This window comes from Erinaceus europaeus, chromosome 5, assembly GCF_950295315.1.
Source record: "Erinaceus europaeus chromosome 5, mEriEur2.1, whole genome shotgun sequence".
In the NCBI taxonomy this organism is placed as follows: Eukaryota; Metazoa; Chordata; class Mammalia; order Eulipotyphla; family Erinaceidae; genus Erinaceus; species Erinaceus europaeus.
In genome coordinates this window covers 81,975,617-81,988,680 of record NC_080166.1, presented here as the reverse complement: position 1 = coordinate 81,988,680, position 13,064 = coordinate 81,975,617, and the positions used below count along the sequence as shown (strand labels likewise).

Genomic DNA, 13,064 nt, shown 5'->3' with positions numbered 1-13,064 from the left:
ATGGGAACAGAGGAAAGTGAAGGCATCGTGCAGTCTAAAAATTGCCATTTAGCTCAGATGTGTGGGCCACTAAGCATCCTATAAAGTAATAAAACTTTATTTATTTTGTTTTTATCAAAGGACATTAGTGCCTCCTCCTCCTTCCTTAGGCTGGGAGAAAACCAATCAGACCTGTAGGAGACTTTTTTCCTCCTAACATAATCAAAGTTTAGTAGTGGGCGAGGGTGTTCAAATGAGAATTTAAAATTCTCAAAAACTTGTAAAGCAGGCACACTCAAGCACGAGAAGAAATATTGTTTCACAGTAAATAAAATAACTGTGGGCAGTCGGGTGGTAGCGCAGCAGGTTAAACACACGTGGCGCAAAGCGCAAGGACCAGATGCTGGTTCGAGTCCCTGGCTCCCCACCTGCAGGAGAGTCGCTTCACAAGCGGTGAAGCAGGTCTGCAGGTGTCTATGTTTCTCTCCCCCTCGCTGTCTTCCCTTCCTCTCTCCATTTCTCTCTGTCCTATCTAACAATGACGACATCAATAACAACAATAATAACTGCTACAACAATAAAAAACAAGGGCAACAAAAGGGAAAATAAATAAATTTTAAAAATTAAAAAAAATAAAGTAACTGTGCTTGTGTCTCAACAACTGTCCTGTAAACAAGTAGCCTCTCCCCCCACACACACATACCCAATAAAATGGTTTGGATTAAAAGAACAAAAGAGTTCATTTTTGTCTTACTATTCCTAAGAAAGTGCAGACAAGGAGAAGCAGAGCTTTTGATAAATGTGGGGTGTGTTTAGTCCAGCTGCCCGAGAGAAAATATCTATTTGGCTTCACTGCTTTGTCAACTGGACGTGAAAAAGAAGAAAACAGAGTAAAACTTGGATTGGGTTTGGTGTGTTGCACCAAAGCAAAGGACTCTGGGGAAGGAGAGCAGGGGTAGTTTGGTGGGTAGGGGCCTTGGGGACCTAATACGTGATGGTGGAGGGGGACCTAGGTTGTTGGTTAAGAATGTTTTGCAGACATCTGTCACACGGAGATGAGAATTTGTACCCCTCTGTCAACAACCGTACTGTAAACCACTAATGCTCCAATAAAATGTGGATGATGATGATGATAATAGAAGGAAGAAGAAAAGAAAAAGAGGAGTCTGGTCAGGCTGATGCTCAAAGCTCCAGCTCAGCTGAATTCGGAGCCCTGTGACTGCCCTGCATGTATATTCTGAATGCTTCAGGGGTTGCTCAGAAGAATGCTTCCTGACAAGCCAGGCAGCAAATGCAGGCCTTTTAATAGGCTGCGAGCTTCTGAGCATCTCTTTAGGGGGCTGGTACTTTCCCACAGAGTCCTTGACATGGCTGAGAGCGAGCCACAAAGGGAGACAGAGCCGTGACCAATCTTCACTTTCACTTGACTCATCCACACGCGACCTCACCACGATTTTTCACTGGGCAGATGAACTTTCGGACCCGTTTTCACATGGAAAAGGCTTAGGCAAGGGTCAGTCGCCCTTTTGTATGGACATAAAGCAAGGCTCCCCGCGCCAGTCTTTTCTCCTGTCCACATTCCAAGTTGCATTTTTGGACACCATTTAAAGCACTCAACTGAAAAATCAAGCAGTGAATGAAGCTGACTTTTATAGACTCATTCCAGCTCATCTTCCCATATAAACCCTGTCCACCTGAAAAGGGGTTTAGTGTATACAGGGACTTGCTGAATACATAGGGCCCATTATCTACTGTGGGGACTGTGTATTAACCAGGATGGATCCACTACTATCTTGGAAGTGACCTATTAATTGTCTATTTAGCTAGAATGCATTGAATGCAGATAGAAAAATAGAAACCATGACTAAACCTTTTACGTGCTCCTTCAAGGTGGTCTCCTGTGAGGGCAATTGAAAACTGTTGTGCAAATTAAGGAGACATTTATCACCGTATATTCAGGCATCAGGAAATGATTGCTGGAAAAGGAACTTATGCTCCAACTCTCTCTGTGGAATTAAAATCTATAGTGGTGTATTCTGGAGGCAGAGGTGCAAAGAGAGCCCACACCTCATATCACTTATTTTACCTTGAATATAATACTGGTTTTCTGCTTTAGAATATGCTTAGCAATGCTGGTTAGGCTAAGTGGAAATGAACATAAACAAAAAAATCCCATATAAAGGCAGATATCAGTGTTATGCATGTATTTACTTTGTAGTGGTGTTTTAATAAGTCTTTCAGAGCCATAAAAGTACACAGTTTAATAAACAGAACACATAAAAATAATTCTGGAGAAATTTCCTAAATAACTTCTTAGTTGCTTAAGAAATAACTTTAGGGAAATCTCTTTTTCCTCTCTCTCTCTCTCTCTCTCTCTCTCTCTCTTCCTTCCCACTTTTTGCCTTTGGTATAACTACTGTGGAGGCTTGTAAAGTCTTCTTTTTATCTTTTTATTTAACAGAACATACGAGGGGAAAAATCAGTATGGCTCATATAAATGATAGGGATTGTTGTGCTTGGTTAGAGTCCATTTCTGATGCTGGCATTTCAAAATGATTTTGAAATGCCACAACTATTTTTTTTTTCAAATAAGCTTTTGGGCCTCATATTATTACTTGTAAATCTGAAATGAGCTTTTATTTTTTTGCTTATAATGTTTATCATACTGAGAAAATAATAATGAGATGTCAAATTTATACTATTAATAAAGGGCTTTTGGCAAATTGTGGTGACAAGGAACAGTTAATAAGATTTCTGTTTGAGTAGTGATTTTTTTTTTAATTTAAGATGTTTACTAGGTCTTATTTCCCTGTTTTTTAAAAAAATAATTAGAGTAGCTCTTATGTTCAACTACTTAACAGTGTTTCCATTGTACAAAAGAAGGAAAATGAACTGTCCCAGTAATCTCATAACAAGTAGCAGGACAACCAAAAATATGGTCTGTGCTAAAAAGTTTAATAAGCTGTGAAATCAACAGCCATCATCATTTCACAATGATGAAGACTCCAATCTTTCCCAAAAGTTTAGGGTTAGAACGAGTCCACGGCCATGCAAATATAGTTATCACTTTGCCTCTTTTAACATGATTCCTCTACAGTGAGTGGATTCACTTTTTCTTGTTAATCCTTGAGATTTATGATCGACTTGTTTCTGCAATGTGGAAACAATTATTCGTCTGGTGCCCTTCTCACATATAGTAGGTAGTTTAACAGGGCTATTTAAGCACAGCCCTTATAGTGGGAAGAAATTTTAAAAGCTCTGATAAAAGTTCTCCTCTCCCCAAAGTGGTGGAAAGAAAATCTTTGATATTACATCCACAAGGAAAACAACACACTCCTCAGCTCAAATGAAAGGGGAAGTTGTGAAAATGACCTATTTAAAAAAAAAAAAAAACTTCCTGTAAAGACATAGGAAGTTAATTATGTACACTACTTAATTGAATTAATCAGACAATTACTACATTTTGTCTTGAAGTACCCAACTTGAATTTGACCTTTTGAGAGTTTTACACCTTAAAAGACAAAGTCTAAATTCAGAGCAGCATTATAATGATATGTTAAAGGAAGTACTCTGAACAGAGACCAGGTCCTTTGCTTACCACTTATGGGGTTGACATACTTTAGCTGGACACTTGAAGATCCGATATTCTCTTCCCTTCTTGTAGGCAGTTGAAACTTGAAAGAACATAAGATGCTTTCCAAATTGGTATTTAGGATCTTTTCCGAAGGGAGTAAGGAAGGGCTGTTATGTTTACAGTGTGAATCTTGGCTCGTACTATGAATGTCACTGTCCCAAATCGGCAGCTTCCTGATTCATGTTCCTGCCACCTACTTCCCTGTTGCATGTGACTTTCCCTGCCCTCAGCTGGAGTGTTGCGTGGAGCCCAGGAAACTGGTCGAGTCCCCCTCCTGGGACTCTTATCATACAGCGGGACAGGAAGACTATGATCGATCGTCTGAGGCCTTTATATTATCCAGTGACTGATGTCTTCTTTATGTGCATCTTGGTGGTAAAGTCCATCTCATTTCAAAATGTAAAAGGAGTGGGTGCCAGAACTGCAGGAATATGCACCCAATGTACCCTGCTTATTAAAAGGAACTCAGATTGATCTCTGAGATGACCCCAAAACTCTGGCAACTGAATGACATGAAAGAAAAGCCTCTATGTTTGGAACAAGGACAGAAACTAGCAAAAGAGATAGCAGCATGCTGCTCTGTGGCATATTCAGCTTTAACCCTGAAGGGACTGGAGACTGTTTTTGATGAGGCTGTCATAGCCATTTTAACTCCCAAGAAACACACAGAATCAAGATATATTAACTGGTGTTTGATTATGTGAAAAACGTCTTCAGTGGCCAAGGAAATTGTCCATTTTTTTCTTTTTCTATATTGAGTGATTAATGGTTTGCAGTTGACTGTAAAACACAATAGTTTTTACATGTGTAACATTTCAGTTTTCCATGTAACAATTCAAACCCCACTAGGTCGCCTCTGCCATCATGTTCCAGGGCCTGGCCTCTCCCCCCCAGACAGAGTCTTTTACTTTAGTGCAATACACCAACTCCAGCCCAGGTTCTGCTTTGTATTTTCCCTTCTGTCCATTTTCTCTCAGAGAACATATAAAATACGACAGCTATACCTAGACCTCTTATGAAGCAGTTCGAAACATGAAAGATAAACAAACAACCCCTGCCCTCAGAATTCTGTGGTCATTAAGAATACTTCTTAAAAGTCCAAGAAACAGCAGACAACATCTGAAGCCACAATCTATTATAAATACTCCGTACTCTCCTTTTGCTCCAAATTAAGTGTTCTTGTATGTAAGTTTCTTTCTATTCCAGTATAACTAGAGTGGTGAAATGATAAGGCCAGCCATGTAGCTAAAGGTTGCTTCAAGTGTACAGGAGATGGGCCATACCTGAGGAGAGCATGTATGAAATCAGAAAGGGAACAAGTTTTCTGATTACTTGAGCACAAGTTAAGTGTAACCTAAGTACTTTTTTTTTCTTTCTTTTTTTTTCCCTCCAGGGGCTCGGTGCCTACACTATGAATCCACTGCTGCTGGAGGCTATTTTTTCATTTTGTTGCCCTTGTTATTTATCTTTATTGTTGTTACTACTGTGTTCTTATTGCTTTCGTTGTTGTTGGATAGGCAGAGAGAAATCGAGAAAGGAGGGGAAGACAGAGAGGGGGAGAGAAAGACAGACACCTGCAGACCTGCTTCACCGCCTGTGAAGCGACTACCCTGCAGGTGGGGAGCCGGGGGCTCAAACCGGGGTCCTTACTCTGTTCCTTGCATCAAGAGATCCTTGAGCCAACCGGTCCTTGCGCTTTGCACCATGTGTGCTTAACCCGCTGTGCCACTACCCAGCCATCAACCTGAATATTTCTGTATTAGGGCTTCATGTGCTTTCTTAAAGAATGCCAAAAGTGTAATAACGTCATAGCTGCATTTATCATGACCACTAAAAATGTACATCTTACAGTTAATGTGCTTTAAGCTATAACAAGGCTTCCACCAACTGTAGAGTTAGTTTGATGCTCTCCAAACTGCATGCGATACATGCTAAATTTACAAATTAAAACTCTGAGTCAGACTTTGCCATTAAAAAGGTCTCCCCCTCTCCATCTTTTTACCCAAGATGAGAATCAGGCCAATACCAGGATACTACATAACATCTATGAGAATATTCTACAGTATAAAGGCCAGATATAGCAAATGTTGGGGAGGATGTTGAGGACCCTTATTCACTGTCGGCGGGAATATAAACTAGTCAAGCACTTACAGAATAAAATATGGAGAGAAGAAAAATAGATCCATCCCAATAAAGAAAAGAAAATTATCTAAATTCCAAAAAGAAGGGAAAAAAAAGATTAAATTTCACCTTTTCCCACACCATGGATGGAACTGAAGAGACTCATGCTAAGTGAAACAAGCCAGAAAGAGGAATTCAGTTATCCGATGATCTCATTTTTATGTGGGATTTAAGAGACAAAGCAAAGGTACAGAGTGAAGCATATATACACCCTTAGTTTATGTCTACAGATCTGAGTTCCCTGAAAGGCAAAGAGCAAAAGGGTAGGAAGCACCATGGCCTTATGGTGGAGGCAGATGGCATTTTGGTAGTCGGTGTGTGTATGTGTGTGTGTCAACACATGCTTTGGAGTGGTAAGAAATGTAACACCGAGACAACTACCGTCTTATAAAACAACACTTCCTAAATAGTAAAAATATTTACTATTTTAATAAAACAAGTCAGATGAAGATGTGGCAACATAGGACCCGTGTCTAGCTAGAGAGACACCTGCTACGTGCTCTGGTAGCCCTTTGCTTTATGGGAAGGTGAGCCCAGTGTCATTGGCTGCCTTGGAAGATGTTTGATCGTTGGACTTCACATGGAATCTCCCAATCTCTCTCTCCCCACTTCTCTCCTTCTTTCCCTCTTTCCCTCGCTCCCTCTTCCTAGGATTTTTGCTGGAAATTGGTGCCTGCATAACAATTCCATTGCTTCCAGTGGCCAAGCCCCCACTTTTATACATAGAGATGGAGAGAAATCAAGAAGGCAGAGGGAGATAGTGAGGAAGCGAGAGAAAGTGAAGCCTGCAGCACTGCTTCATCACTCATGGAATTTCCCCATTGCAAGTGGGGATGGGGGACTTGAACTTGAGTCCTTATGTGTGTGTTCTCTCTCTCTCTTTCTATTTGTTTGTTTGTCTGTTTGTTTTTCCACCACTCCTGTCACCAAGGGTCTATGTCTCCATCCCCACACCCATAGATAACCACTATAGTTCTCCCACAGTCTTGCAAATTGGTTGGTATTTTGTTTTTTCTCACATTTGTTTATTCAGTTGTCTATATTCTGAATATGAGTGAAACCATTCTGTAGTTGTCCTTTGCCTCCTTTCTTGCTTCACTGAGCATAATGTTCTATAATTCCATCCACTTTATCCCAAAGGACACAATATCATCCCTTTTTATTGCTGCATAATACTCTATTGAGTATATGTCCCATAACTTTTTGATCCAGTTATCTGTTGAGGAGCATTTTGGTTGTTTCCAGGTTTTTGTTATTGTTAATAAAGCCACTATAAATACGGGGATGCCTATATCCCTTTGAATCAGTGCAATTATCTCTTTTGGGTATATGCCTAGTAGTGGAATTTCTGGGTCATATGGCATTTCCATTTGTATTTGTTTAAGGATTCCCTGTACTGTTCTCCAGAGTGTTTGGACTAGTTTACATTTCCACAAGCACTGTAGTGGTTCTTTCTCTCTTAAACTGAATTGAATTCTTTTTATTTATTTATTTATTTATTTATTTTCCCTTTTGTTGCCCTTGTTGTTTAACATTGTTGTGGTTATTAATGTCGTTGTTGTTGGATAGGACAGAGAGAAATGGAGAGAAGAGGGGAAGACAGAGAGGAGGAAAGACAGACACCTGCAGACCTGCTTCACCGCTTGTGAAGCGACTCCCCTGCAGGTGGGGAGCCGGGCTCGAACCCGGATCCTTACGCCGGTCCTTGTGCTTTGCATCACGTGCGCTTAACCCGCTGCGCTACCGCCCAACTCCTGAATTCTTTTTAAAGATATGACTCAACCTAACTTTCTGAGCTTACTATTCCCTCGTTTCCCATAGCATAGCATTTTGTAGCTCATTGCTGTCAGTACTAAGGCAGCCATTTACTTAGTTAGAAATAATGATTGTGCACCAGAACATATGCCAACTACAGCTATAAGCCAGAGTTCCTGTTCTCCAGGCATCTGTATTCTGAAGGGAATGCTCATGTGTTTGTCCTCCCATGAGGAAATGAGCTCTGTGAAGTCAGGTGCTATTTTTCTGGTTTCCTTGGTAATTAACCTGTTGAACCTGATGCAACAAAGCAAAGGACTCTGGGTGTGTGTGTGTGTGTGTGTGTGTGTGTGTGTGTGTGTACAGTTTTTTTATTCCTCCCCCTTCCTGCTTCTCTTTCCCACCCAGAGTTCTTTGTTTTGGTGTAATACACCAACCCCAGTCTAAGTTTGATTTTCTGCTTTCCCTTTCTGTCTTTGTCTCTTACTTTATATTGGGGCTTCTTAACCTAGAACCATGGACTTTTCAACAGGATACATGACATTGGGGAGATAGACTGTGAACACACACATGTGAACTCCTTTTGCAATAGGGAGCAGAAAGCATGAGATTCTCCATAGTAATTGACTACAAAGAGGTCAAGAAGTAATGTCCAGTGAGGGCATGCAGAGGTGAGACAGGATGTTCCAGTCCTGGGATGGACTGACGTCTCATCACTAAAATGGACCTTGATGTCTTTTTTTTTTTTTTCCCCTCTAGGAGAAGAGAGTGTGCTGCCTCTCCTCACACAAGACTCTAATTCCAAAGCCCGGAGGGGAATTTTGAGAAGAGCCGTCTTTTCTGAGGACCAGAGGAAGACTCTGGAGAAAATGTTCCAGAAGCAGAAATATATCAGCAAAACAGATAGGAAGAAACTTGCCATCAACTTGGGACTAAAGGAATCTCAGGTACCAATAATCAGGGAGGCATCTGCAGCTTCTGTTTCCTGAAAGAATATTTTTAAGATCCCTCCCCATTACTTGGCAAATGTGTATACTAGAAACAAATTTTTTTTTAGATTTTATTTATTTATTAATGAGAAACATAGGAGGAGAGGGAAAGAGCCAGACATCACTCTGGTACATGTGCTGCCAGGGATTGAACTCAGGACCTCATGCTTGAGAGTCCAGTGCTTTATTTACTGCGCCACCTCCTGGACCACCAAAATTTCTATACTAGATATAGTGTGGATTCTTCAGTATTACTGGAATACTTTTTTTCTTACTCCTTAGTGGAAATATATGACCCAATTTCTATTTGGAAACAAGTCATCCATTTGCTGAAAAGTCCTAGGTTTTTGCAGTTGAGTGCACACTCCCAGAAAGGATAGTGCTGGTCATGTGACATTTACATCATGAACCTGCTTTCTCTGTAGTCAGACTACAGATTCCTTACAAAAGCAGGGACCAGCTTCCTTGCCTCTTCCCTTTTTTTCCAATCCAAAATCAAGGCACGAATGCGCAACTCATAAATATCTCCTAACAGATTTTCATTATTCTGCCCTGTGGTTTGAGTAATTTCACATTTGCTGCTCTTACACATCTTCCTGTACACTCATGTTTCACATAATTTAGAATTAGACTTTCTGGCTTTTGGGGAAGCATAGAACATGCCATGTGAACTTGCTTGATTATTCCAAACAATTAGCGTTGTCAGACTGCGGTATTTTCCTATCCGACCCGTCATATAATCATCATGTAAGTACTGTAATCACCCACCTCCATTTTTTAGCTAAGAGCAGGTAGAGAGGTAAAATCAGGCCCTTGTACCCTGGGCAGCCTGGGTCTCGAGGTTGTGTTCTCTTTAACCTTGACCACCATGTACAACTGTTCAGGATCTTCACTGCACCAAGACAGTTGATGAGAGGGTGGCAGGCAGCTGACATGCAGCAGTTGCTCTAACTGGAAGGTAACTTTCCTAGCTCTAAGCTTGGCTGCATCACTTCTTCTCCCTCTCTCTCTCTCTTTCCCTCTCTCACTGCTACCAGGGTTATCTTAGGATCTTGTTACCTTCATAATAAATCCACTTTTCCCAGCAGTCATTTTTGTATCTCCTCCCTCCTTCCCTCTCTTCCTTCCTTTCTTTATTTCATCCCTTCCTTTCTGCCTCCATTTTCAGATAGAAACAGAGAGAAATTGACACAGAAGCGGGAGATAGGTAGAGAGAGAGAGAGAGAGAGAGAGAGAGAGAGAGACCTGCATTACTGTTTCACCACTTGTAAGCTTCTCCCTTGCGAATGGGGTTAGGGGACTTAAACCTTAGTCCCCTGTACATGGTGATGTATGTGCTCTGCCAGGTGTGCCACCACCACTGGGTCCCTCACCTGGACTTTTCACTTAGCACAGAAGCATGGAAAGTCTAGCCAAAGGTTTGTCTTAAGCATCACACTCCTCTACTGTTCTTCCCTCAATATCCTTGGCCCACTTCTCAACCGACCTTGCACTTTATTAAGCCAGTTGTGTTAAGGAGCACAACTCTCTTTGGTTTGACTTCCCTAAGTAAATGATCTGTCTCCCCCTGCTGTCTCCTTTTTTTCAAGTCACAGGAAGCAGTCAGTATGTGGTGTGCTTAAGGGTTACTGGCCTAGAAAAGCCTCACTGTATGGTAAGAATGAGAGCCCAGAACCTTGACTGACTGCTTTGCACATCAGTTTCCCATTTTAAAAATAGGAAGATGGGGAGGCTATATAGGCATTCTGTCTATGTCACAATATAATATTGTATATGATGGATCAGTAGCTCTATCACGGTGGCTTGTTATGTCCAAGACCATGTGCTAGGTAAACAAGAAGATATAATTGTGATGTATAACTAATTTATTTGTGTATATTGGGAGAGAAGGGAAAGAAAGTGAGAGATATCTACAGCACTGTGTCACTACTTCTGAAGCTCCTCCTTTAGAGGATGGGGGAACTTGAGCCCAGAGCACTGATTAAGATATACTCTTTGGGGAGTCGGGTTGTAGCACAGCGGGTTAAGCGCAGGTGGCGCAAAGCACAAGGACTGGCATAAGGATCCCGGTTCGAACCCCGCTCCCCACCTGCAGGGGAGTCGCTTCACAGGCGGTGAAGCAGGTCTGCAGGTGTCTGTCTTTCTCTCCTCCTCTCTGTCTTCCCCTCCTCTCTCCATGTCTCTCTGTCCTATCCAACAACGACAACAACAATAAAACAACAAGGCAACAAAAGGGAATAAATAAATAAAATAAATATTTTTTAAAAATTAAAAAAAGATATACTCTTTGTTAAATTAATAATAAAAATTTTTTTTAAATAGCAGGTCGGGAGGTAGCACAACAGGTTAATTGCACATGGTAAGAAGTGCAAGGACAGGTGTAAGAGCCGCGGTTCGAGCCCCCAGCTTCTTACCTGTAGGGGAGTCGTTTCACAAATGAAGCAGGTCTGCAGGTGTCTGTCTTTCTCTTCCTCTTTCTGTCTTCCCCTTCTCTCTCAATTTCTTTCTGTCCTGTCCAACAACAATAGCTATAACCTGGGTCATTGTGCATAGTAACATGGCACTCAACCAGGTGTGACACCAATTTTTTTTATCATTTATTTACTTATTTTGGATAGAGACAGAGAGAATTTGGTGGGGGGATACCTGCAGCACTGTTTAATTGCTCATGAAATTTCCCTTGTGTAAGTGGGGACCAGGGACTTGAATCCAGATCCTTGCACACTATGATGTATGCACTCATCAAGGTGATCCACCATGAAACCCCTGGTGTCTTTTTTTTTTTTTTTTTTGCCTCTAAGGTTGGGGTTAGTGCCTGCACTACGAATCCACTACTGGTGGCAATTTTTTTTTTTTTTTTTTACGTTGTTGTTGTTGTCGGATAGGACAGAGAGAAATTGAGAGAGGAGGGGAAGGTAGAGCCAGGTAGATGGGGAGCCAGGGGGTTCAAACCAGGATCCTTGTGCCAATCCTTTTGCACTATGTGTGCTTAACCTGCTACCGCCCAACTCACACCACGGCCGTGTCTTCTTAAAAGCAGGTTATCCCAAAGGGCGTGCAAGAACTGTAGTCAAGAGAGTATCTGTGAGTTTATGACCATAATCCTAGAAAGCCAACCATTCTCCTATTTGTATCTTACCTTTCAGTTGTTAACCAGAGGTGAACAATTTTACATAATTGATCATACCATTTTAAGTGTAGGAGACAGCATCATGGTTATGCAAAAGACTTTTCATGCCTCAGGCTCCATGGTCCCAAGTTCAGTCCCCAGCACCACAAGCCAGAGCTAAGCAGTGCTCTGATTAAAAAAAAATACACATGTACAGGGAGTTGGGTGGAAGCACGGCAGGTTAAGCGCATGTGGCATGAAGCTCAAAGACCAGCTTAAGGATCCTGGTTCGAGCCCCTGGCTCCCCACTGCAGGGGAGTCACTTCATAAGCAGTGAAGCAGGTCTGCAAGTGTCTGTCTTTCTCTCCTCCTCTCTGTCTTCCCCTCCTCTCTCCATTTCTCTCTGTCCTATTCAACAACAACAGCATCAATAACAACAACAATAATAACTACAACAATAAAAAAGGGGCAACAAAAGGGAATAAATAAATAAATATCAAATTTTAAAAAAATATATACATGTACAAACTATTGTATCTTACTGTCAACTATAAACCATTAATCCCCCTCAATAATGGGAACATAAATATACATATACATAATGAGTAGAATAGATTGAAGTACCTCAGGAATGAACATATTTTATCTTATTAAGTTTAGTGAGACAACTCAGACACAATTTAACATTTATTTGTGCGTGTGTATGCGCACACACAGACAACCAACTCATGGCATTTGTGATGATAAATTAAAACAAAAGGGAAATTGGTAAAGTGAACAAGCGAATCTCACTCCTTTTCCTGTCCCTAATTCCTTGCTTGATCATGTTTGCTTTTTTATAAGTGGCTCTTGTGTGATTTTTTTACACATCATTTAAATATCATGTGTGCTAAGGGGCTGAGAGATGACACACCTTGTTGAATGCATGTGTTACAACATGCAAAGACCCAGGTTCAAGCCCCTTGTGGAACTGTTTCCATTTGCCTCTTTGTATCTGGCTTCCTCATTTCACTGAGCATGGTGTCAAGGCTTATTTAGGCAGTAGCACACATCAGAACTTCCTTTTTAGGCTGAATAACATTCCTCTGGGTGTTTGTACCCAGTGTGTTTGTATCAGTGTTATATCAGTGTGCTTGCTGATCTATCAGTATGCCCTGGAGTTTTGTGACATCTTTTGGATGTTACGAATAACACACCATGAACAGGGTATACAAGTATTTCTTCATGTATCTGTTTTTTAAAAAATATTTTTTATTATCTTTATTTATTGGATAGAAACAGCCAGAAATCAAGAGGGAAGGGGGTGGTAGAGAGGGAGAGAGACACAGAGACACCTGCAGCCCTGCTTCACCACTCATGAAGCTTTCCCCCTGCAGGTGGGGACCGGGGACTCAAACTTGGGTCCTTGCACATTGTA

The 13,064-nt window shown here is 41.2% G+C and overlaps 1 protein-coding gene across 1 annotated transcript in view; it reads left to right on the top strand.

Moving 5' to 3' along the window:
- The window catches only part of DBX2 (developing brain homeobox 2), a 43,656-nt gene that overhangs the window by 26,218 nt on the left and 4,374 nt on the right, over positions 1-13,064 (top strand). The window contains exon 3 of the mRNA XM_007524650.3: positions 8,309-8,496. Coding sequence (XP_007524712.2) covers positions 8,309-8,496 — 188 coding nt within the window. The remainder of the gene's footprint in view (positions 1-8,308; positions 8,497-13,064) is intronic.